Source organism: Martes martes (genome assembly GCF_963455335.1).
Source record: "Martes martes genome assembly, chromosome: 16".
NCBI classification, from domain to species: Eukaryota; Metazoa; Chordata; class Mammalia; order Carnivora; family Mustelidae; genus Martes; species Martes martes.
Window position 1 is genome coordinate 1187472 of NC_137904.1, and position 25110 is coordinate 1212581.

The following is a 25110-nucleotide window of genomic DNA, read 5'->3' on the forward strand; positions in this document are numbered from 1 at the left end:
GACAGCCAGAGGGGGGGCAGTCTTGTGGGGCTGAGCCTTAAACCCTCGGAGCCTGCGCTAACCCCGGCTTACCTCCCACCGTCCAGGGCCCTGGGGTCCCTCGTGGAGGGCTCCGATCCCCTGACAGGAGCAAACCGAGGCTGGGAGGAAGGAAGCACCGGAGGTGGCGGTGTGCTGAAGGGCGGTCGCTGGGTCAAACCACGGGGTCTGTCGGGTAACAGGGACCTGCTGCTCATGGCCTCCCCTCCACGGAGAGACCCTAATTTCTGCCAGTTGACAAGAGGAAGAAAGTCTGTGCCTGTCTCCCCAGAGTCCCGGCTCTGGCCGTGGGGCAGGGACCTTTTTGCTTTCTGGCGGCAATGTCTCCTAGCTGAGCGCCAGCAAGCAGTTGGACCCGGGCTGAAACGCCCACCTGGGTGCCCTCGTGGCTAGCAGGACGGGCCGTGGGGCTCAGGCAGGCTGGCCACCCGGGGGAGGCTGGGGGCAGGCTCCCTGGCCCGGCCGGAGTGGCTTGGGAAGGGGTTTTCCTGGTGACTCACCGCCCCACCCACTCCAAGAATCCACATCCTGGCTGCAGGCCGGAGAGCCACTGGGTGCCACGTGGGTCTGGGCCCCGCCCCACCCCAGGGCGGCCTGTCTGGGCCCAGAACCGCCTGAGGAAGTGGCCCCTCCCCGGTCCCAGGCACACCCAGCCTGGTTTCGTCTGCGGGGTGTTGTGGCTTCGGTTCTTCCTCTAGCTCTTCTCTGTGGACCGTGTCCCACGGCCGAGAGGGGCCTGCGGGGGCCTGGGAGCACTTGGCTCTGAGCTCAGTCAGGTGAGGACCGCCAGGAGCAGAGAGGGTGAGTGTCTCTGGCACATCCGTCCACTCTGCTGGCCGGCCGCACCCCACTCCAGCGCCCCCACCGAGCACGGAGCTCCTTCTTCCTGGGGACTTCCCTCCCTCTCCCCCCACCCCCACCCCCTCGCTCTCCGCAGAGGCTCTGGGGTTCACACAACGGGGTTCTGAGTGCTACGTAGGAGTCTGCCAGGTACGGAGGAATGGTCGCAGCGGGGGACAGCGGAGGGACAAAGAGGAAGGATGCCGCCGTCCTCCCTCTGCCTGACGCCCCCCTGCACTCCCCAGGTCCACCCCTGCGGACACCCCGAAGGGCGTCCACAGGGCAGAGATGGCCAGCGGAGTCCAGTGGCAGCTGGCCCGGTACCTGGGCATGTTGGGGACGGAGGAGCTGAAGGAGTTCCAGCTTCGGCTGCCCGAGAAGCCGCTCGGCGGGCCCCAGCTCACCCCGGCTCATGGGCGGCAGGCAGGGGGCCTGGAGGTGGCCTCGAAACTCGTAGCTCGGTACGGGGAGCAGCAGGCCTGGGACCTGGCCCTCCACGCCTGGGAGCAGATGGGCCTGAGCCGGCTCTGCGCCCAGGCCCGGGCGGAAGCGGACTTGATGTCAGGTGAGCGCAGAATCCCCCTCTGTCCACGGGCCTGGCCCCCGGCCCCCAGGGGACCCCCACCCTGGAGCCCCCTCCAGGCCTTCCTCTGGGCAGCGACGCGGGACCCTTCTCCTCGCCAAGGGCGTTTCTAGGCCCCCACAGCACGGGGTCCCCAGGGCGCCTGGGGGGAGGCGCTGACATCCGGAGGTGGTGGGGGGAGGGGAGGCCCACGCAGGGGCTTGGCGCCCTCCCAGCTGCGCTCCCCGTGTGCGCGCTCCCAGGTGCGCACGCTCCGCTGTGCTGGCGGCGTAGACCCCAGAGCCGGAGCCCAGGCGCAGGTGTCAGCCCCGCAAGCCCCATCCCGCCTCTGCCTGTTGGGACTGTGAAAGCAACCACGGGTGACCCTCGGGAAACATTGAGCACAGAGCATGACATCCCGTGAGTGCCCCAGAAATCCGGTCTCCGCGGCTCACGGGGTCCCTGGTCTCTCCGGGCCTCTCCCGGTGGAGACAGCCGAGCGGCTCCATGTCCAGAGCCTCGGTCCCCAAGTCCTGGCCCGTCCGGCGACAAGCCCCCACCTCTGTCTGCCTCCCGCAGCCCAGGGTTCCTCGTTGCCGAGCTCACCCAGCATGCAGTCCCCCAGCGGGCCCACCTCCACCGAGGTGCTGTCGTTCGTCCAGGACCCACCGACCAAGAGTTCGAGGCGGCAGCGGCGCAGATCCAGACACCCTGTGATGATCCGTAAGCCTGGCCCGGGACCGCCTACGGGTCCTCCCAGATGAGCCTGAGGCTGCACGGGGCTCTGGGTGGAGGAAAGGGGAAGGCAGCAGGATGGGGGAGCCAGGCTGGGTGGCGGAGGCTGGCGGCCTGGAAGTGATCTTCCGGAAGGTTCCAGCACTGAGGTGATAGCCCATTCCAAGCGAGAGATGGGGACGGGAGACCCAGGCGGGGCGGGCCGCGCATTACCGGGCCGGAGCATCATGGGCAACACGGCCCTTCCCCAGGCAGAGCCTAGCGGGTTGTCTTGAGGACTGAAGATCCTCGAGGCCAGGGTGGTCTAGAAGGTTCCAAGGTGGACCCTGCTCTCCAGATGAGCCCAAGAGGAGGCCAGGCTCATTCCTCAGCCCCCCGTAGTCCCCTCTCCTGACATCTCGTATTTCAACTTCCACCATCCTGAGTCACCCAGGCCAAAGATCTTTTTTTTCTTTTTAAGATTTATTTATTTTGGGGCGCCTGGGTGGCTCAGTGGGTTAAGCCGCTGCCTTCGGCTCAAGTCATGATCTCAGGGTCCTGGGATCGAGCCCCACATTGGGCTCTCTGCTCGGCGGGGAGCCTGCTTCCCTCTCTCTCTTTCTGCCCGCCTCTCTGCCTACTTGTGATCTCTGTCAAATAAATAAAAGCTTTAAAAAAAAAAAAGATTTATTTATTTTAAGAAGGGGGCAGAGGGGTAGGAGCAGAGGGGAAGAATCTCGAGCAGGCTCTGCACTGAGCAAGGAGCCCAGCACCAGGCTCAAGCAAACAACCCTGAGATCACGACCTGAGCCGGAATCAGAGTCACGCTCACCCGAAAGCCCCGTCCGGGAACTCCTGCCCAGGCTTTAGATCGTAACCACACCCTGCCTCTTCCCCTTCTCGTCCGGGCTCTGAGAGGCCCCTCCGCCCAGTGTGGAAGCGCTGGTCCACGTTCACACAGCACTTGCAGGCAGACCCAGGGCTGGAACCCGGAACCAGCCGTTCCTGCTGCCGCTCTGTGGAAGGCCCCATTGCTGATCTCGCCGTGCCTCTGCTTTCCCTCTCCCTGGTGCCCAGCATCCCTCTCCTCTCCTGAGCTCGAGCTCCAATGCCCTCCTTTCCCCTGACACCTGCTTTCTGTGTGACCGAAGCAAGTCACTTCATCCCCACCGTGTTTCCACTTCCCCCTCTGAGCCTTCACGCTCCTCAGTGCAACTCTACTGACGAATGGTGTTGGGGGGGTTAGACCGGTCCCATGTCCCCCCACAAAGGCCTTCTGGTGCCCCCACCAGCATCCGTCTCCCGGCCCCCCCCATGCAGCACCTGGTTCCACTGTTTCTCCCCTGATGACCGGCCGCCCTGTCCCAACTTGCTGGCCCTGTGTTTAGATGCTGCCTGCTAACTACTTGTCCTAGAAATGAGACTCCTGACCCCACCAAGTGGCTTCTCAGCGTCTCTCTACCTAATGCCGGAAGGAAGTTCCAGGCCAGCTACTAAGAGGATAAAGCCATGTCTCTATCCTTAGGGTTCTTTTTGGCAATAGTTTTATTGAGACAGAACTCACCCATTTAGAGCGTCCAACTCAGTGGTTGCTGCCATCAATGTTAGAAGATTTTCATCACCCTCTGAAAGAACACCTTACCCACATTCTCTAAAAAAAACAAACACCCTACCCACTCCCGAGAGAAACGAAAACACCTTCACACAAAAACATGTCTGTGAATTTTCATTGTACCGTTACTCAGCAAAGGCAAAAACCATCAACAACCCAAACGTGTATCCTCTAACGGACCAGTAAAATACAGTTTCCACATACACAGAAGTTACGTTCCCATGAAAAAAGGAAGTACTAGTATTAACCACACCACGGATGATGCTCAAATAATAATGCTTAATAGTAATAATGCTTGATAAGTCAAAGAAGCCAGTAAAAATGACCATACAGCACGGAATTCAATTTATATGGGATGTCTGGGATGGGCAAATCTAGAGAGGTAGAAAGTAGGTTCGTGGTTGACTATGGTTGGAGGAATGGGGAAAGAGTAGACGACCTTGAAAGGGTAAGGTGGGTTCTTTTTAATCTTTGTGGTTTTATTTTTTTTTTAAGATTTTATTTATTTAGGGGCACCTGGGTAGCTCAGTTGGTTAAGTGTCCGCCTTCAGCTCGGGTCATGATCCCAGGGTTCTGGGATCGAGCCCCACTATCGGGCTCCCTGCTCAGCGGAGAGTCTGCTCCTCTCTCTCGCTCTCTGCCCCTCCCCCAGCTTACGCTCTCTCTCTCTCTCTCTCTCTCTCTCTCTCATGCTCTCCCTCTCAAATAAAAACATAATTTAAAAAAAAAAAAGATTTTATTTATTTATTTGACAGACAGAGATCACAGGTAGGCAGAGAGACAGGCAGAGCGAGAGGAGGAAGCAGGCTCCCCGATGTGGGGCTCGATCCCAGGACCCTGAGATCATGACCCGAGCCAAAGGCAGAGGCTTTAACCCACTGAGCCCCCCAGGCGCCCCAATCTTTATGGTTTTAAATCTGAGATTAGCAACACCCATCCCAAAGGACTGTAGCGAGAGCTCAGAACAGAGAGTCTTGACATAAAGGGATGCTCAGGGGGCACCTGGGTGGCTCAGTGGGTTAAAACCTCTGCCTTCGGCTCAGGTCATGGTCTCAGGGTCCTGGGATCGAGCCTGCTTCCCCCTCTCTCTCTGCCTGCCTCTCTGCCTACTTGTGATCTCTCTCTGTCAAATAAATAAATAAAATCTTTTAAAAAATAAAAAATTTAAAAAAAACAAAATTAACAAAAAAGGGATGCTCAGTATTTGGCAATTTCCTTCCTGTCTTTCCCCCCAGGAGACTTTATCTTCCCCATCTACCAACACCTTCCAAGCTCCCCAGACCAAAAGTCGCCACTCCAGGAGTCACCCGGTGCTCCCACGTCCACGGTAGTCCTGGAGGACTGGGTGCCCCCACCACGGTCCAGCCACAAGCCCAGAAAGCAGGAGGTTCTCAGTGCTGGGTGGCCCCTGTTTGAAACGTCTGGAGAGCACAGCAAAGGTGAGGCCCCTGCAGAGCTCCTGCAGCGGACAGGTGGGGCTGAGGCACGGGTCTGGCCAGGCAGGCAGGCTGAGCGCAGATGATCTCAAGCGCATCCGAAACCCCTCTCCGGAAAACCCTGCTGGCTGGCGTCCCTCCATCGGGCTAAGCCACCGTTTCTAGGCGGCCCTTGGAAATTACAATGTAGATGCTTTACCCAGTGCAGGAAACACATCAGGCTCTGTGCCCAGCGTGGGGCATGGCTGCTCAAATGTCACAGCCCCTCCCTCCATGGGGCCGAGACCCTTGTCGCCCATCACGGAGATGAGAGACACAGGACTCAGAGAGGGAAGACTGCAGGTTCCTGGAGCCAGGGATGGATTTCAGCCTCTGTGGTCTCCCTGATGCCAGAACCCACACCTTTAAGCCCCACATCATGCGCTCTCTGCCGTGTGGGTAACAGGGACAGTCAGGCTCACAGGGTCCTCATGCCACCCAGGGTCTTAGCCGCTGCCAAGACATACCTTTAGAACGGACCCTAATGCTCAGAGATGCGCTATTGGAATCTGAGAGCTGTTAAGGGGAAAGGATTCTTTCTGCACCCAGGTAGGAGTGAACTTGTGGGATTCAGGGTCCTGAAATGTGTGTGGCCCAGGCTGAGAATGTATTGACTGACCTGATAAGTTACGCTGCCTTCTATTCAGAAGGGAAGGAAGAAAGGAGGGAGGGAGGGGAGAAAGAAAGAAAGAAGGAAGGATTAGAGAACATTTGACAGAAACATACAAATGCAATAACCTTAAAATGAAGCAAGCATGAAAGCCATGAGGACAAATTACTTGCAAATAATTAATTATTGATTTTGAGCATCCTAGCAACCAAGGCGAAAAGGGAAATATAATAGGGTTACACAATGCCGCTTACTCAGTAGAAAAGATCAAATCAAAAGAAACACATTTTTTTCCTGATTCTAAATTCTTTATTTTCTCCAGCTTTATTAGAGTATATCTGGCAAATAGAATCGGATTTAAAGTGTGCAAAGTGACAGTTTGATAAATCTATGCATTGTGATGTGATCACCATGAGTGATCAAGTTAATGGACACATGCATCACCTCCCATATGTGTGTGTGTGTGTGTGTGTGTGTGTGTGTGTGTGTGTAGAATCCTTGAGATCTAGTCTATCCACAAATTTCCAGTATGAACCACACTAGTCTTAACTACAGTCACCATGCTGTACAGTAGACCCTCAGAACTTAGTCATCTTATAACTGCAACTTGTACCCATCGACAAATGTCTCCCCATTTCCCACACCCCCAGCCCCTAGCCACCAACATTCCGCTCTCTGCTTCTATGTGCTTAACTTTCGGGTTTTTGTTTTTTGTTCTTCGTTTTACGTTGCACATCTGAGTGGTACTCTATATCTGTCTTTCTCTCTCTGGCTTATGGCACTTAGCATGATACCCCCCAAGCTCATCCGTGTTGTCACAGAAGGCAGAATTTCCCTTTTTTATGGCTGAATTATAGTCCACTGTATATATGTGCCACGTTTTCTTTATCCACTCATCAGCCAGAGGACACCTGGGCTGTTTCCATGTCTTGGCTGCTGTGAATAATGCTGCAGCGGACATGGGGAGGCAGGTGTCTCTTCAAGATACCGATCTTTGTTTCCTTTGAATAAATACCCAGATGTGGAATTCCTGGATCATATGGCAATCCTATTTTTAATTTTTTGAGGAAGCTCTATACTGTTTTCCGCAGTGGCTGTACCAACTTACATTGCCATCGACAGTGTGCAGGAGTCCCTCTTCTCTACATCCTCACCAACCTGTTACAGCCTGTCTGGCTGATAATAGTTTCCAGACAGATGTCAGGTGCTACCGGATGTGCATTTCCCTAATGATTAGTGGTGTTCATTCGCACATCCTCTTTAGAAAAAAAAAAAATGTCTATTTGGGTCCTTTGCTCATTGTTTGTGTTTGTTTTTGTTTTACTGTTGAGTTGTATGAGTTCTTTATATATGTTTTATATTAACCCCTTACCTGATGTATGCTTTACAAATGTGTCCCCCCTTTCCATAGGTTGCCTTTTCATTTTATCGATCATTTTGTTTGCTGCACAGAAGCATTCTAGTTTGATGTAGTCCCACTTTCATATTTTTGCTTTTGTTTCTTTTGGTGTCATATCAAAAAAATGATTGTCAAGATCAATGTCAAGGACCTTTCCCCTCAAATTTTCTTCAAGAGTTTTATGCCTTCAGATCTTACGTTTAAGTTTTTAATCCATTCAGTGTTAATTTCTGTGGGTGTTGTAAGATGGGAGTCCGGTTTCATTCTCTTGCACACAGACGTCCAGTTTCCCAACATCATTCACTGAAGAGACGATCTTCTCCTCATTGAGTATCTCAGCTCCCTTGTCAAGTATCACTGACCATATATGCTCAGGTTTATTTCTGGGCTTTCAGTTCTGTTGTATTGTATTGATCTCTGTGTCTGTTTTTACGCCAGTACCATACTGTTTTGATTACGACAGCTTTGTAATAATGTTTGAAATCAGGAAGTGTGATGCCTCCAGCTTTGTTCTTTTTTCTCAAGATCGCTTTGGCTATAAGGTTTTTGTGATTTCATAAGAAGTTTAGGATTCCATTTTTTCATGTGCATGAAAAATGCCATTGGAATTTTGATAGGGTTTTGAACTGAATCTGTAGATTGCTCATGTGAACATTTTTACAGTATTAATTCCTGTAATCCAGGAACACAGAACATCTTTCCATTCATTTGTGTCTTCTTCAATTTATCAGTATGTTATAGTTTTCTATGTACAGGCTTTTCACCTCTGTGGCTAAATTTATCCCTGAGTATTTTATTGGGTTTGATGCAAGACAAATGTCTCTTTCAGGTAGCTCGTTGTTAGTGTATCGAAAGGCAATTGAAGTTTCTACGTTTGTTTTGTATCCTGAAAGTTTACTGAATTCTTTTATCAATTCTAGCAGGTTTTGGTGGAATCTTTTAGGGTTTCTATCTGTAAGATCATGCCACCTGCATACAGAAACATTTACTTCTTTCTTAATGATTTGGATCCCTTTTATTTTTTTGCTTGCCTAATTGCTCTGACTGGGACTTCCGGTAACACGTTAAAAAGAAGTGGTAAGGAGGCACCTGGGTGGCTCTGTCGGTCAAGCATCTGACTTTTAATTTCAGCTCAGGTCAAGATCTCAGGGTTGTGAGATCAAGCCCCATGTCAGGCTCTATGCTCAGCAAGGAGTCTGCTTGAGATTCTCTCTCTGCCTCTCCCTCCCCAAAATAAATAAGTCCTGAAAGAAAGAGAGAAAGGGAGGAAAGGAGAAAGAAAGAAAGAAAGAAAAGAAAGAAAGAAAGAAAGAAAGAAAGAAAGAAAGAAAGAAAGAAAGAAAGAAAGAAAGAAAGAGGGATTGGGCATCCTTGTCTTGTTCTTGATCTCGGAGGAAAAGGTTTAGCCTTTTGTCCTTGAGTGTGATGAGCTTCTCATATATGGCCTGTCATGCTGAGTATGTTCCTTCTATACCCAATTTGTTGGAAGTTTTTATCTTGAAAGAAAAAGTTGAATTTTGATAACTGTTTTTTTCTGTATCTACTGAGATGATCATATAATCTTATACTTGATTCTATTAATGTGGTATATCGCATTTATTGATTTGCCTGTGTTGATCCGTCTTTGCAACCCAGACATAAATCCCACTTGGTCATGGTATATGATCCTTGTGCTGTTGAATTTGATATGCTGGCATTTTGTTGAGGATTTTTGCATGTATGTTCATCAGGGATGTTGGACTGTAGTTTTCCCTTTTTGTAGCGTTCTTGCCTGACCTTGTTATCAGGGCAAAACTGGCCTCATAATGTGATGTGGGAAGTGGCTACCTACTCTTCCTTTGGAAGAGTATGAGAAGGATTAGCTTTAATTCTTTACATATTTTGTAGAATTTATCAAGGGAGACATCAGGTTCTGGGTGCTCTTTGTTGGGAAATTCTTAATTACTGATTCAATCCCCTTTCTAGTTAAAAGTCCGGTCATAAGTTCCATGTCTCTAGGGATTTATCCATTTCTTCTAGGTTGCCCAGTTTGTTGGCATCTGATTACTCAAAGCAGCCTCGTGACTCTTTGTCTCCTCAATTTCTTAATAATTGATTTTATTTATTTGAGTCTTCTCTCTCTCTCTCTCTCTTTTTTTCTTAGTCAAACTAAATGTTTGTCAGTTTTGTTTATCTTTTTTAAAAAATCAGCTTTTAGTTTGGTTTGATTTTTGCTTTCCTAGCCTCTCATTTATTTCTGCTCTGGTCTTTGGTATCCCTTCCTTCTGCTAATTTTGGGCTTAGTTTGCTTTCCTTTCTCTAGTTCCTTACAGTGTAAAGTTGGGCTGTTTGTTTGAGACCTTTCATTCTTCTTTACGTAGGCGTGTGTCACTGTAAACTTCCCTCTTAGAATAACTTCTGCTGCAGATCTCCTGATCTCTTATTCTGCCCCCGGGGATATGTTTTAGTATGCTGTGTTTCGACTTTCATTTGTCTCAAGATTTTTTTTTTAATTTTAATTTGTTCTTCTAACCCATTGATGGTTTGAGAGGGTTGCTTAATTTCCACTTATTTATAAATTTTCCCAGTTCCTCATGTTAGCAAGTTCTAGTTTCATATCATTGTGGTTAGAAAAAATACTTCACACGGTTTCAGTTTCTCAGACCTGTTGAGGTTTATTACATGATCTGTCCTAGAGAACATTCTCTGTGCTTTTGAGAACATGAATCCTGATGCTGTTGGATGGAAGGGTCTGCATGTCTAACACAAATGTTCTGTTTGGTCTAACATGTGGTTCAAGTCCAGCATTTCCTTACTGATGTTCTGTCTGGATCGCCTCTCCGTTGTTGGAAGTGGGGTATTGGAAGTCCCCTGCTGTTATCGTGCTGCTGTCTATTTCTGCCTACTGATCTGTTCATATTTGCTTGACAAATCTGGGTGTTACAACATCCTGATGAATTCACCCCTTCATTACTATTTAATTACCTTCTTTTTCTCTTATTATGTGTTTTGACTTAAAGTCTATTCTGTCTAAAGGAAGTATAGCTACTTCTCTCTTTTGATTTTCATTTGCTTGGAATATCATTTTCCATCCCTTCACTTTAGCTTAAGTGTGTCCTGAAAGCTGAAATGAGACTCTTTTAGACAGCATGTCGTTGGGTCTTGGTGTTGGGGGGGGGAGGTCTTTTTTTTTTTTTTTAATCCTTTCAAACATTCTGTCTTTTGATGGGAGAATTTAATCCATTTACATTTAAAGTAATTTCTACAGCTAAGGACTTAGTATTGCCGTCTTGTTTATTGTTTTCTGCCTGCTTTGCTCTTCCTTTATTCTTTTCTTATTCTCTTGTGTTTTCCTTTGTGATTTGATGATTTCTTATAGAGGCATGCTTTGATTCCTTTCTCTTTATCCTTTGTGTGTCTACTATAGGTGTTTGCTTTGTGGCTACCATGAGGCTTACATAGAACATCTGATAGCTGTAGCACTCTACTTTAAGGTGATAACAACATAATTTTGATCACGTACAAAAATGCTACCCTTTTCCTTCCATATACATACAACATTTTGTTTTTGATGTCACAATTTGCATTTTACACTGTGTACTCATTAACAAATTATTGTAACTCATTATTTTTAATACTTTTGTCTTCTAGCCTTTGTACTAGCATTCAGTGTTTTACACACCACCATCACAGGTTTGTTTGTTTTTTTTTTAAGATTTTGTTTATTTATTTGACAGAGATCACAAGTAGACAGACAGAGGCAGGTGGCGGGGGCGGGTGGGGGGAGCTGGCTCCATACAGAGCAGAGAGCCCGATGCGGGGCTTGATCCCAGGACCCTGAGATCATGACCTGAGCCAAAGGCAGAGGTTTTAAGCCACCCAGGTGCCCCACCACCATCACAGTATTAAGAGCATTCTGAATTTCACTCTACACTTATCTTTCCCAGTGAGTTACACTTTCATGTATTTTCATGTTACCAATTAGCATCCCTTCATTTCAGCTTGAAGAACCCCCTTTAGCATTTCTTACAAATCAGGCCTAGTGGTGATGAGCTTTTGTTTATCTAGGAAAGTATTTCACTATCATTTCTGAAGAACTGTTTTGCTAGGTCAAGTACTTTTGGTTGGCAAAAAGTGTTTATTCAGCACTTTGAATAAATATATCCTCCCACTCAGTCCTGGCCTGCAAAGTGTCACTTCTGGGAAATCTGCTAACAGCCTTTTGGGAGTTCCTTTGCATATGATGACTCTTTTTTTTCTTTTTCCTTGCTCCTTTCAAAATTCTCCCTCTTTGGGTTGTTTGTTTCTTTGTTTGTTTACAGTTTTATTGTAATTTATATAAGTGAAATCCTCTTTGGGTTTAATCTGTGTGGAGAGCTATGAGCTTCATGTACCTGGATGTCCATATCTTTTCCCCAGCTGTGGGAAATCTTTAGCCATTATTTCTTTAATAAGCTTTCTGTCCCTTCCTCTTTCTCTTCTCCTTCTGGGCCTCCCATAATGCAAATAATACTTTGCTTGATGGTGTCCATAATTCACATTGGCTTTCTTCACTCTTTTTTATGCATTTTTCTTTTTTCTCCTCTGACTGGATGGTCACAAATGACCTGCCTCAGAGTTTACAGGTTCTTTCTTCTGCTTGATCGCCTGTGTTGTTGATACTCTCCATCGCATGTTTTTTCATTTCATTCATTGTATTCTTCAGCTCCAGAATTTCTACTTGTTTCTTTTTTATTATTTCTGTCTCCCTGTTGAACTTCTTGCTTTGTTTGTGTATTGTTTTCCTGGTTTCATTGAGTTGTCTACCTGGGTTTTCATGTAGCCTTCTGAGCTTCCTTGAAAGAATTATTTTGAATTCTTTAGCACTTCACAGATCTCCATCTTGTGGCGAAGGGTTGATTGATGGAAACGTGTGGTGTTCCTCTGGGGTGTCCTGTTTCCTTATCATCTCACGTTTCTTGCAGCTTTGTGTTCACATCTGTGCATTGGATGGAACATTCACATCTTCCAGACTTTATAGACTGGTTTTGGTCTGCAAAGGTGTTCATCTGTGGGTGGATATGAGGGCACAGGCTGGGCGGGGGTCAGCGGCCAAGGCTGCTGGGGACCTTCTGCTCTCTTATTCTGCCCTTGGGGATATCATGGCCAAGGGGATCCCTTTTGGCACTGGTTTCAGCTTGAAGGCACCCTCATGGTGGTGTACTGGTATCTGATGCAGAGGTGTCCAGAGTAACCACAGAGTTGGAGTCTAAAGCATGGATATGCACAGAGCATCCAGAGCTCTGGGGTCCAGGGCATGTACACAGTTGGGGAGGCTGGCAACCTTGACCCCAGGGCAATGCAACAGCACTTTCAGGAAGGGGGCATAGGATCATCTCTTCACTGAGGAGTCCACGGTGGGGATGGCTGTTGGTTTCCCCAGTGGCAGAAGCTGTGGGTTTCCACTCTGTAGCAGGCCACTGGAGTCCACACCAACAGCAATGATAGGGTCCTCTTCTGTGAAACCTGCTGGGAGTCCACAGTAGGGCCACTGAGGTCTTCAGCAGCAAAGACTGCTAGTTCCTCCATAGTGCAGACCTCTGGGGACCGCAGTGGCCCCTGTTGCATGGCTGATGCTTGCAGCCGTCACCCTTCTCCATTGTTCCTAGGCTTCCCCAGATGTCTATGCGAGGCTGATCTCCCCAGCAATCCTTTTTCTGTGGGTTTTGTTTTTGGGGTTTTGGGGTTTTTTTGTTTTTTGTTTTTTGTTTTGGCATCGTGTTGCTGTAAGTTCTTCATTGAAGTCCTGAGTTCTCCTGAAGCTATTTGCATTCATGAAAAGCTATCTAGTATCTAGTTGGGGGGGGGGCAAATACTAGAATTTCCTACTCCCCATCTTGCTAATGTCAATTCCCCCCAATTCTATATTCTAAGGGACTTCCTCAGTGGGGAAACTTGAATAAAATAATATCCCAACAACAGTTTCATAGCAAGTGCAAAATCTGCATGGTACGTAGTTTGATATATAGAGAGTAAAAGTAGGCAAATTTTCTGTGTACAGGAGAAGACAGTGAATATTTTAGGCTTTGTGGGCCACATGGCCCATATGGCAAATACTGTACTCTTCACTGTAGCCCGAAAGCAGACATCAGCAATACCCAAACCAGTAGGCCTGGCAGGGAGACAGTGAAGCTATATTTATGGACACTAAGTTCTGAATTTTGTATAACTTTCACATACTGTGAAATATTCTTCTTTTTATTTTTTTCAGCTGTTTAAAAAATGCAATGACCATTCTCAGGTTATAGGTCTTACAACAGGTGGCCCACTGGATTGGACTAGTGTGTGCTAACCCCCGTTCGAAAGCATGTTGTTGGAGGTACTGGTGGCAGGGGGAGGATTTTTAGAGTATAACCAAAAATACAGGATTTAGGTCTGTGGGAGCACTAACAGATCCAAGAGAACGAGGATGTTCTGGAGAACATGGTGCCAAGAACGAATGCCTCCCTTGGCACCTCAGGCCGACACACACAACGTAAGACAATGTAACCTGCCCAGTGAGAAACTGAGATTTGATGTTTCTGGAACCTGTGGGAGATGGTGTAGAACGCACCCGGAGTTGTCTCTCCTGGGGGCAGGGGACCACCACCTGCCGTTGGTTCAGGGCTCCTCCTGGACACGGCCCTCAGACGGACTACCACAGGTGCAGGCAGAAGGACACCCTTGGCCTGTGCTTCCGTGGTGGGTGCTGAGGTCAACGTTACCTCCTTCACTCCTCTGTGACCTCCTACAAGGAGATGTCATGATCCCCAGTTTACAGGCGAGAAAACCGAGGCCCAGTGGGGCAAATGGCTCGGGCCATGGGCTTAATGAGAGCAGTTGTGTTGTGTGCTTCCTTCGCTCTCTACCCTCAGCCCCCAGAGCGGCACCTGGCACAGACCAAGCCCTTGGTGACTATCTGCAGCATGAAGTCACCAGGGAGCATGACTTGGTCAAGTCAAGGCAAGCGGGAATTTTCTGCCCGCAGCCCACGCTCCTTCCACAGCAGTGGCAAGAACGTGCCGGCCTTGGCAGTCAGCACGGTACGTGGCTTGGAGGGGCTGCCTAAAATGGCTGTCGAGTGGACGAGTGAATGAATGAACAGAGGACCAGATGTATGCTCTGCCTTCACGTCCCGTCTTTCCCTCTCTTGCGTAGGAATCAGAGAAAGACACCAGCACCGGGAGAGAAAGGGGCCCTGCCCCACAAAGTCATGGAGAAACGAGGATTTGCACGAAGAATTCACAGAGCTGCTGCTTCTCCATCAATCTCACCCCATACGCCAGGAGTCCCAGAGCGAGGGGCATCACAGCAGGGCGGAGAAGCAAGGTCGGTTGATTGAGGTCAAAGACTTATTTGGCCCGGGCCTGGGTGCTCAGGAGGAAGGTCGAGCAGTTGTACTGCACGGAGTTGCTGGAGTCGGGAAGTCGGTGTTGGCCAGGCAGGTGAGGAGGGTCTGGGAGGAAGGCCGGCTCTACAGGGACCGTTTCCAACATGTCTTCTACTTCAGCTGCAGACAGCTGGCCTGGTCCAAAACGATGAGTCTCAAGGAGCTCATCACAAAGGACTGGGCTGCCTCGACGGCTCCCAGCGAGCAGATCCTGTCTCAGCCCGGACAGCTGCTGCTCATCCTCGATGGTCTGGATGAGCTAAAACGGGTCTCGGGGAAGGAGAAGTTGGTGTATCCATACTGGGACCAGCCGCAGCTGGTGGAGACGCTGCTGGGCGGGTTGCTGGGGAAAACCATCCTCCCCGGGGCATCTCTGCTGATCACAGCGCGGACCACGGCTCTGCAACGGTTCATTCTCTCTGTCGAGCAGCCACGGTGGGTGAAGGTCTTGGGGTTCTCCGAGTCCAGCCGGAAGGAATATTTCTACAAATATTTCAAGAGTGAAAGCAAAGCAGACAGAGCCTTTCACTCGGTTGAGTTAAACCAACCACTGCTGATGATGTGTCTCGTGCCCTTGGTGTCCTGGCTGGTCTGCACTTGCCTGAAGAAGCAGATGGAGCGGGGAGAGGCGCCCCATCTGCCCTCCCAGACCGCCACCGCCCTCTGTCTGCACTACCTTGCCCAGGCTCTGCCGGCCCAACCCCTTGGGACTCAGCTGAGGGGCCTCTGCTCGCTGGCCGCCAAGGGCATCAGGCAGGGAGAGAGCTTGCTCGTGTGGGAGGATCTCAGGAAGCATGCGCTGGAGGAGGCCACGGTCTCTGCCCTCTTAGAGGTGGGCATTCTTCGGAAGCATCCGTCCTCCCCAGACTACGACTTTGCTCACCGGTACCTCCAAGAGTTCTTTGCAGCCGTGTCCTGCGTGCTGGGGAGTGAGGACAAGGAGCGCCATCCCCCCGACAGTGTCCAAGGGCTGGAAGACCTGCTACAGGCGTATGGGAGCCTTGACCCGTTTGGGGCACCAACCACGTGTTTCGTCCTGGGACTTCTGAGCGAGCAGGCGCAGCGGGGGATGGAGGCCGTCTTCCAGGGCAAGATGCCTGCGGAGAGGAGATGGAGACTGTTGCGCTGGGTGGAGAAGGCGGTCTGGAACCAGCTCCCCGTTCTGCAGCAGTGCTCCCTGCCGATGCTGCGCTGTTTGTACGAGACTCAGAACGATTACATCCTGACACACACGATGGCCCTCTTCAACGGGGCAAGCGTGCGCATCCACACGGGCCTGGACCTCCTGGTGTTCATGTTCTGCATTAAATTCTGTGCCGTGAAGGAGCTTCGACTGAAAGAGGATGGACAGCACGGACCCACGGGGCGCCCCCTCCATGTGGCTCTGTGAGTACCCCACACCCCTCCCGCCAGCCCCTCTGCGGGTCCCATCCCCCTAAGCCTGGCGACGGGGGCTAAAGGAATGAGGTCACCAGTGACTTCAAACTGCCAAATCTGACCCCGGTTCCCTGTCCCCTTAGGATCCCGTGCAGCGTCCTGCCTGCCTCTGGGGGGGCCCTCTGTGGTTTCCCGGTCTTGTGTCTGTGACGCCTGCCACCTTCTCTTCCGGCACGTTTCTGCCCCCACGCTAGCCTCACTTGTCTCTCTCTCTCTCTCTTTCTCACTCTCTTTTGGAGAAATACTCCCTCAGCTGCATCGGGCAACCCCCCGATGACTGTTGCCAATGCCACTGGTGCTGAAACGTCCCGCCCGTCACCTGAGAATGTGTGTGCCTGCAGGAGAGTCTGTTTTTCCCTGAAAAACTGGCTTCCTTGTTTGTGCCCATGAGGCACTATTGCTCAGCCTGAAACACTGCGTTTGAGCTGAGGGAGAGCTTGTTCTAACCACCCTCCAACCCGGCAGCACCGTGAACTTCCCTAACAGGGTCCCCCCAGCACGGTCGCCCTACGGATCACTTAGCACCGGGATGATTCATTCCGTAATCACATAAGAACTGATTTCTCGCTAGGCTCTATGCTATGAGATCACACAACTCTGCCCTCAAGGAACTCAGAGTCTGAGGGAGAAGACGGATGCTCGTCCCATAATTAGACTGGAGAGCGGTGCCCATGGGGACGGCTGGGCAGGAGCCTGGGGAAGGGAGGGAGAACACGAGTAGAACGGATCAAGAAAGGGTCTCAGAGGAAGAATGTTGGACGCGAGGTTTTATTCTCTGATCTTTTTACGTTTTCTTCTTTTCACGATAAAGTTCATGTTGACTGCAGAGCGCTGGGGTGCGTTGGTAGGCAGGCCGATGAAATCAGCAGGAGCCAGACTTCTGTCACTCAGAGATGATGTCGTAAGAATCGGGGTCTGCCCCGCAGTCTTTCCTCTACACACCTTTCTCCTCCGGCAGAGCTGAGCCATGCGGTCCCTTCTACTTCAGAGTCTCTATCTTTATTTTTTAAATAATCTCTACCTCCGACATGGGGACTCAAACTCACGACCCCAAGATCAAGAGCCACAGCCTCCACCGAATGAGCCGGTCGGCGCGCAGGCCGTGGTCTTCGTACCGAGGCCGTCTGCCCCGCACGACGCGGGAGCCCAGCACAGCCTCTGGGAACGGCTGAACGGCCACGCGGTGCGGCACGGGGAAGGCGCCACGGCGGGCTGGACCGTCTGCGTATGCCCGGGCGCGCGGGCGGTTTCTCCCTGTGCGTGGGTGTAGATGGGAGGTCTGGAAGGAACGGGCGCGGTGGCGGACGGAGAGAGTCCCCTGGGAAGTCAGAGGCTCTGGCTGCCGTGGGGCAGCAGATTTGAAGGGCACTGAGCCCCGGGAAGGCAAGAGAGAGGGAGAGGCAGGGGACCGCTCTGAACACACAGGGCGGCCGGGGAGACATGGAAGACTGGCGGGAGGTTGGGGGAACCTCCCAGAGGCAGAGGACTGACCCGACGACCCAACGTGGTCGGAACCGGCAGCCTCCAGGCGTTCGGCTGGTAATGAAGCCGTGCGCGCTTTGAATGATAGGCGTCTGCTCCTTCCGAGAGCCCCTCTGATGACAGACGCCGAATGTTGGCTGAAAGAGAAAGTTCCGAAGTTTTGGTTCAAATTCCACAAAATGAAATAAGCATAAAAGGAATTTAAATAATTAAGATTTCAGATGATGGTTTGGGGGGAGGCATGTCTGTAGCGTCGACCCTCCTGGCCTGTTACAGCTGTGAAGCTAAGGTTTTGATCGTCTCTCAGTCCTCACAAAACCCTCTGCAGGAGGGTCTCCCGCCACCTTCCTTTTGCAGCCGAGGACGCTGAGCGAGGCTGGGGGACCTGGCTTCGGGGCCCCTGCTCCTCAACTCTGTGTGGCTCTGCAGACCCGGGGGGAAGACTGACCGAGTAGGGGGCACACTGAGACGCATTAGTCGAGGGGCTCCCGGGTGTGAAGGCGGAGATGCCTGTCTGGAACCCGCCGGCACAGTTTGAGCTGCTGAAGCCTCGGACGTAGGTGAGATCGCTGAAGCGTGTAAGAGGACAGAAATATTAAATGAAGGAAATTATGTGGGGTAGAGTCAGCTCTAACACCCTCCGATGAAGCCCATCATCCGTCCTGAGACACGCTCCTTTGACGCTTGCTCCCGGGGACTCTTTCCATCCTGGAACGGGAGGGGGTCCCAAGCAAGCCAACCCAGACAGCAGTACACACAGTCACCTATACCATTCCCCTCCTGTGTCGTCCTCAAACCACCTCTCCCGGCCCCAGCTCCCTCCTCCCCCGCTCCTTTCCTTTCTGGGCTCCGGGATTCCAGAACATCTGTGCCAAAGGAACACAGGTGTGTCTGCATTGAAGGGAGGAAAGGCCCCCCCAGCTCTTCCTCTGCATCAGGACCTCTGCTGGGCACTGCAGATAAAAAAAAGATGAGAAACCCCTGGCCTGGAGGAACTCCAGACTAGGACAGACACAGACTCACAAAATGAACACGTCAGGATGGTGTGCCAAGGGTTGCCGAGCGAGGAAGCACACGGGAGGGGCATGCCGCCCAGGGGCGCGGGGACAGAGGAGCCATCAGGGAAGCTGCTCGGTCCATCCTGGGCTTGGCACTCCAAGGGGCAGAGCCTCACGGGGCTTTGCAGGGCTGTGCACCCCAGACCCTGCCCACACAGCTCATGCCTCTCCTGTCCCTCTCCCCCTCCCTCAGGCTCAGAGGGTTCCCAGTCACAGATGCCTGGTGGGAGGTTCTCTTTTTCACTCTCCAGACCACTGGAAAACTGAAGGCGCTGGACCTGAGTGGACACTGCCTGAGCAACACCGTGGTACAGAGTCTCTGCGAGACCCTGAGTTTCCCTTGCTGCCGTCTGGAGACCCTGCGGTGAGTCTGAGCTGGGTCCTGCTCGGAAACAGGGGTGGGCAGGAGATCTGAGACGGAAGTTGAGGGCACTTCTGTTCAACATCCTGCCAGAGGGTCTGTCCAGGACAGTTAGGCAAGAAAATGAACAAATGCTTCCAGGGTAGGAAGGAAGAGGTGAAATGATCTCTCTTTGGAGATGGCATAATCTTACATATGGAAAATCATAAAGAATTCACAGAAATAGCCATCAGAACTAAAGAACACGTTCCCTGAGATTTTAGGATAGATAGAAGGTCAACATGTAAAAATCGGTCCTACTTCTGCACGCTAGCAATGAGCAACCCAAAAACAAAATTAAGGAAACAAGTCCACTTACAATAGCATCAAAGAGAATGAAATACTTAGGAGCAAATTTAGCAAAAGAAAAGCAAGGCTTATATACCGAAAACTACCAAACATGATTAAAAGAAATTAAATGATAATTTAAGTAATGGAAAGGCATCCCATGTTCATGGATCAGAAAATTAATATCGTTATGATGGCGACACTTCCCAAACTACTGCACAGATTCGGTTCAATCCCTATCAAAATCAAAGCTGCGTTTCTGACAGACGTGGTCAAGCTGATCCTAAAATTCATTTGCAAGGACAAGACTGCATGTCAGGCGTTGGGGAATCCCCCCAGTGTTTACTGCTCAGGAAGAGAAAAGCCAACAAAGCAGACTGAGAAAGAGTGGCCAGGGAGGTGGGAGGAACGCCAGGAAAGAGTGCTCCATGGAGCCCAAAGGAGCGGAGGTTTCCAAGGACAGTGCGGCCAGCAGGGGCCACTGCTACTGGGAAGCCAAGTAAAGCAAGGGCTAAAAACTGTCCACCATTGGATTAGCGTTAGGGCGGTCGGGTGGTCTTAGCAGGAACAGCCTCTGTCATGTCAGGGCCAACATCAGACTGGAATGGAGGAAGCAGAGGGAGACAGGTAGAAAATGAGGCCACCATACCAAGACTTGGGTGGGAAAGAAGAGAAACGAGTTAAAGCAGAGGGAAACGGGAACCAGCTAAAGGGGTGTGTGTGTGCGTGTGCGTGTGTGTGTGTGTGTGTGTGTTGACCAGTTGCTTGCATTTAAGAAGAAAGGAAAAACCTAAATTTGAAATCTGATGGTGAAAGAAACAAGATGGAGAAAGCAGCTGAGAGGGGAAGAAGAGAGAATGACTGACCTTGGAGAGGAGGGACGGCCTCCTCCACTGTATCAGGAAGGCAGGCAGGGACGGGACCGAGGGAGGTGGGCACGGAGGCACACAGTAGGACTGTGGGGTGCTGCGGGGTTTCCATCTCATGCCTCCGTTCTCCTCTGTGAGGTAGGAGTCGAGTTGTCTGCTGAGAGTGTGAGGGTTGGCTGTGGAGGTTGGGGGAAGACGCCGTTCTGAAATGGTCTTTGTACGGTGGGGGGTTTCCACCTGCCGGGCATCACCAAGGCTCCTAGTCCTGGTTCCCAACGGCCACACCTGCCCTGTGACTCAGGCGGGGGGGGGGTGCGTTCGGGATCAGGAATATGGTGGAGTTTGGGGTTAGCAGAAGGATGTGATGGAAGGTCACCTTTAGGACGTTGGTGACGGATCGTGGAATCTAAGCTAGATTCCAAGGGAGGTGAAGAAAAGCCAGAGACTGGGGGCTGGAGAGAAAGGGGGGCCAACAGAGTAAGAAGGCAAATCTAGCCTTGGGTGTGACTTCCTGGGTCCCCTCCCGAAACCGTTGCAAGGAGAGTTGCCTGGGTCTGGCAGAAAGGCTTCTGCAAGGGACTCAGAAACCCAACCTCACGCCCTGGGGGGAAGACATCCAACCTCCATGGAACCCTCATGTGGGTATAGAACTTCATAATCTCCATGTCCTCTGGGGTCTTCAGGAAAGAATCACGTAGCATAGCAGTGACAACCGTTTCTGGTTCCCAGACAATAAGAATTGAGGCTCAGAGAGGTCAACGGTCTTGCCCCAGTTTCCACAGCCAGAAACAGAACAGCCAGGATGGGAACCCAGTGAGGACACAGTTGGCACCAGCAGGACCCCTCGGTCAGGAAAGCCCAAATCTGGCTCATGCGGGCTCCCTGGGGTCATGTCATAGAAAGAAGACGTGTTCCCCCAAGAGCACCAAGGCTAGGTCAGGCCGATGGGACGCGTTCCCCTCGCTGGAAACACTGGGAGAGCTCAGGACTTTATTGCCTCTGGAGCCAAGACCATCTAGGACGCTCCAGCAAAGTCCCAAGGGACGACCGGAGACTGGCACGGCCCCGGAAAAGGTTGCATGGGCCAGGGTCAAGGGTCCCGGCGCGTTCTGCGTGGCGGGCAAGTTGAATGGAGCCCATCACTTGGGCAAGAAGGAGCTGGTGATCTGAAAGACGGGGTGCCGGGAAGAGCAGAGGTGGGAGGGCAGGAGGGATGAGCCTCGGGTCGCCTCGGGGACGGAAGGGAGGGAGCCAGGCTGCGCGGGAGCCGAGCACCGGGAGGCGAAGCATGGTGGCGGGTGTCACGTGTCTCCCACAGGTTGGCCCGCTGCGGCCTCACGTCTAAGGACTGCAAAAGCCTTGCCTCCATGCTGGCCGCCAAACGGACCCTGACCGAGCTGGAGCTGAGCTTCAACCCGCTCCTAGACCTAGGAGTCAAGCACCTCTGCATCGGGCTGAAACAGCGGGGCTGCCGGCTCCGCAGGCTACGGTGACTGTCCTCACTGGCCGTCTGTGCGGTGGGACGGGGGAGGGGCGGGAGCCGCCCCAGGTCCGTGGGGCAGACGGGCGCTGGGGGACACAGAGCAAGACGGAAGGCCCTCGCTCCCCCGGGGCTCCCGCGTCAGCTGGCTCTGGGCGCCCGTCCACACGGTTGGTGCCGAGACCCCCGTGCAAGGGGCCCCGGGGTGGATCCATCAGTGGGGTGAGCGTGGCCGGGGGGCCGGCGGCTCGGGGGAGTCTCACGGGAGAACAGGAAGCCCCGGACCCTCCTAAGGGCCACAGGCGCCAGAAAGGGAAACCAGCCCACGGTGTCCCCAGGACAGGGGCCTGGGATGCTGACGGCGGCCGGGGCGCGTCTCCCCCGCAGACTGGCCGGCTGCGGCCTCACGTCCAGCTGCTGCCGGGCCCTGGCCTCCGTGCTCATCGCCAACCCCAGGCTGACGGAGCTGGACCTGCAGCGGAACAAGCTGGAGGACGTCGGCGTGCGGCTGCTCTGCGAAGGCCTCAGGCATCCGACCTGCCAGCTCACGCTCCTGTGGTAAGGCCTGCGGGGGGGCGCGGGAGGGTGCGGGGGGGCGGGGGGGAGGCGTGCAGGGTGGCGAGGCGGGGGCGGGGGGGCGGGGGGGGGCGGCCGCGCCAGCGAATGGGGGAAGGACAAGGACCCGTAAAGGTAGGCCAGCAGGGGCTCCTCGCTGGCTCCGACACCAACTCGGGCCGCAGGGTGCGGGGAGGTCTCCCTCGGAGACCCTGGGGTCCTCGTCTGTGTAGTGGGTCTGCGTGCGAGCCACAGGGAGTCCGAGGCGGGTCAGAGAGCGGACGGTCTGGGCGGAGAATCGGACGGGCCGGCGTGATCATCAGGAACGAGGTGGGCGACCGTGAGGGGACCCGCAGGGCTCCCGTGGGCCCAGCCCCGGCCAGGCTCTGAGGCCGCAGGAGGGGGCAAGCGGACCGGGGCCCTGCCCTCCCGACGCCACACTCCAGCGGGAACAAGGGGACGCGAGTCATGTGCTAAGGCACAAATGGGGATGTTTGAGCTCCATGGGGGCCGTGAAGGGAGAGACCTTCGTCTTCTGAGTCTGTAGGGTCGGGAGGATGGAGGGGACTGGGGGGCCCAGAGGCCGAGACCCCAGGAGAGGCAGGAGCCAGCCAGGCCCAGGCAGGGGCAACGGCCCCCCAGGCAGGACGGGCACAGGGCAGGACTGGTGGCCCTTCCTCGCGCCCTGAGTCCTGTCCCCAATGGGCTCTCTCTGCCTCCTTCCTCCAGAGCCTGAAAACAAACCCATGGCTCTTTCTGGCGACAGCCCTCCCTGCGGCCCCCGGCTGGGCCCTGGGGCACTCAGCGCAGCGTGGGGGGGGATCACTCAGAGACCCACACGCCCTGGCCCCTGGTAGCTCCAGTTGGCCCTCGGAGGGGGTCTACAGAGCCTGGGCTCTCAGACCGAGGGAGTGGGGGACCGGACATTAGGGAGCCAGACACCGGGGATGCACGGGGTGCACAGGGACCTCCCAAAGCTGACACGGACACCTCACGACCCGGGGCCGGCGCCTAGCCCCCAGAGGAGAGTGGCTCTGACGGCAGGGACGAGTGGGGCGCACGCCTCCCCGGACAGGGTGCAGGGCGTCTCGCCTGCCGCCTTATCTGTGGCTCACGCACGCAGAGACGACCCACCTGTGTCAGAGGTGAGCACCCAGAGACCCCGACGGGGTGACCAACATCGCATCCTGTGTGCTCGCAGGCTGGACCAGACCCGGCTGAGTAAGAAGGTGACCCGGATGCTCCGAGCCCTGGAGAATGAGAAGCCGCAGCTGCTCGTCCACAGCAGACGGTACGGGCAGCCGGAGTACGGGAGGGAGACCCAGAGCCCCACGGGGCTGGCCCAGGCCAGAGCTGAGTCCTTGGGGCCGCGCGAGAGATGGGGCCTCCGCAGACAGAGTGGGGAAGAAGCCTGTTTGTTTATGCAAATAGAACCAGTCTCTGTGGGGCTCAAAGCCATCCCGGGGAGGACCAGGGAGGTGACCCGGACCCAGGCTCCGGGAACGTGGGTGGGGGCGGGAACAAGGAACAGTGACTGCGAGGGGGAGGCAAAGACAAAGAGCGAGAAACTTGGGACCAGACCAATGCGGGCTGGGGGTCTGGGGGTTGGGGGGGGCGAGCCCAGGGCAGAGTCCGTCTTCCCCGCGGGGGATGCTCTGCAGCCCCCCTGCTCCCCCATTTGGGGCACTTCTGCCCTGACTGTGGCCGGTGCCCCCGCTGGCGTCTGCAATGCTCACCCGCAGTCCAGAGGGAAAGGGTGCCAGGCTGGGGGTCTGCTACCTGCAGACCCGCCACGGCTCCCGCACGCCGCAGGGAAGGGGGCTTCGTGCCAGTTACCCCCCAGCCCAAGTCGGCGTCCCTAGGAGGACTGGAAGCGCATTCCAGGGCTGGTTTGACCCTGTCCTGAGGAGCGGGGCTGAGCCCTGAACGATGGGAGCTGTTTGCTGGGCCCAAAAGGGAACGGATTCTGGGCAGAGGAAAGGCTCGGAGCTCGGCTCCTTCCAGGAACAGAGCACGGCCAGGTGCGGGGAGCCGCGCCCCTTTCTGAGTGCCAGCAGCACCAGCAGCGCCTGGGGACGCATTAGAAATGCAAATTCTGTTTTGGGGAGAATGACAAGTGACCTGTCAGCCCTCAGAGGGGCCATGGGGGGTCAGGATGACACCCCAGTTCCAGCTCTGCCGTGCAGGGCTGAGCAGGTGGGGTCATTCCCAAGGAAGGGGCTACCGGAGAAGCCTGGACTCCGGCCCATGTTCACTGGGACAAGCAGAATGTAAGTGAGGACGTCACGGTGACGGCCGAGTTTCCTCTGAGATCCCGGGAGAATGAAGGCCTCTTTGTCTAGGAAGCCGAGAGAGACGATGCCTGACGAGGGCCCACGCGAGACGACGCCTGACGAGGGCCCACGCGAGACGACGCCTGACGAGGGCCCACGCGAGACGACGCCTGACGAGGGCCCACGCGAGACGACGCCTGACGAGGGCCCACGCGAGACGACGCCTGACGAGGGCCCACGCGAGACGATGCCTGACGAGGGCCCAAGCAGGGGAGAGGCGAGCGGCACGTCCTCACTCCAGCAGGACAGACGAGAGTCAGGTAGTAGAGGGGTCCAGGCTGGCAGTGTCATGGAGGGGTGGCTCGAGCCCCTGCCGCTGGAGTGGGACAGGGCGGGCTTCCCCCAGGAGAGCCTACCCCATGGAAAGCCTTCCAGTCCTAGAGCTGGCAGGACTCTGGCCTCCCTCTGTCCCAGCCTAGGGGGCTGGGGCCTGAAAGTCACCTCTCCGTCCCCACCGTCCATCTGTTGATCCACGTTCGGCTCAGTTGCCCCCTGTAGCATGGGGGTGGGGGGAGGACAATTGCCAGATGGGTGGGTGGGGCTGGGCTGGGGCAGGGGCTGGGCTGGGCT

The 25110-nt window shown here is 53.7% G+C and overlaps 1 protein-coding gene across 1 annotated transcript in view; it reads left to right on the forward strand.

Moving 5' to 3' along the window:
* The first annotated feature begins 709 nt into the window (after window positions 1-709).
* Window positions 710-25110, forward strand: part of NLRP1 (NLR family pyrin domain containing 1) — a 36838-nt gene continuing 12437 nt past the window's right edge. Inside the window, exons 1-12 of the mRNA XM_080825600.1 lie at window positions 710-815; window positions 1125-1444; window positions 2021-2164; window positions 5003-5206; window positions 14407-16024; window positions 16159-16210; window positions 17175-17300; window positions 18759-18979; window positions 21491-21661; window positions 22040-22210; window positions 23409-23498; window positions 24550-24800. Of these exons, the coding sequence (XP_080681726.1) occupies window positions 1168-1444; window positions 2021-2164; window positions 5003-5206; window positions 14407-16024; window positions 16159-16210; window positions 17175-17300; window positions 18759-18979; window positions 21491-21661; window positions 22040-22210; window positions 23409-23498; window positions 24550-24800 (3325 nt within the window). The 5' untranslated portion in view covers window positions 710-815; window positions 1125-1167. The remainder of the gene's footprint in view (window positions 816-1124; window positions 1445-2020; window positions 2165-5002; window positions 5207-14406; window positions 16025-16158; window positions 16211-17174; window positions 17301-18758; window positions 18980-21490; window positions 21662-22039; window positions 22211-23408; window positions 23499-24549; window positions 24801-25110) is intronic.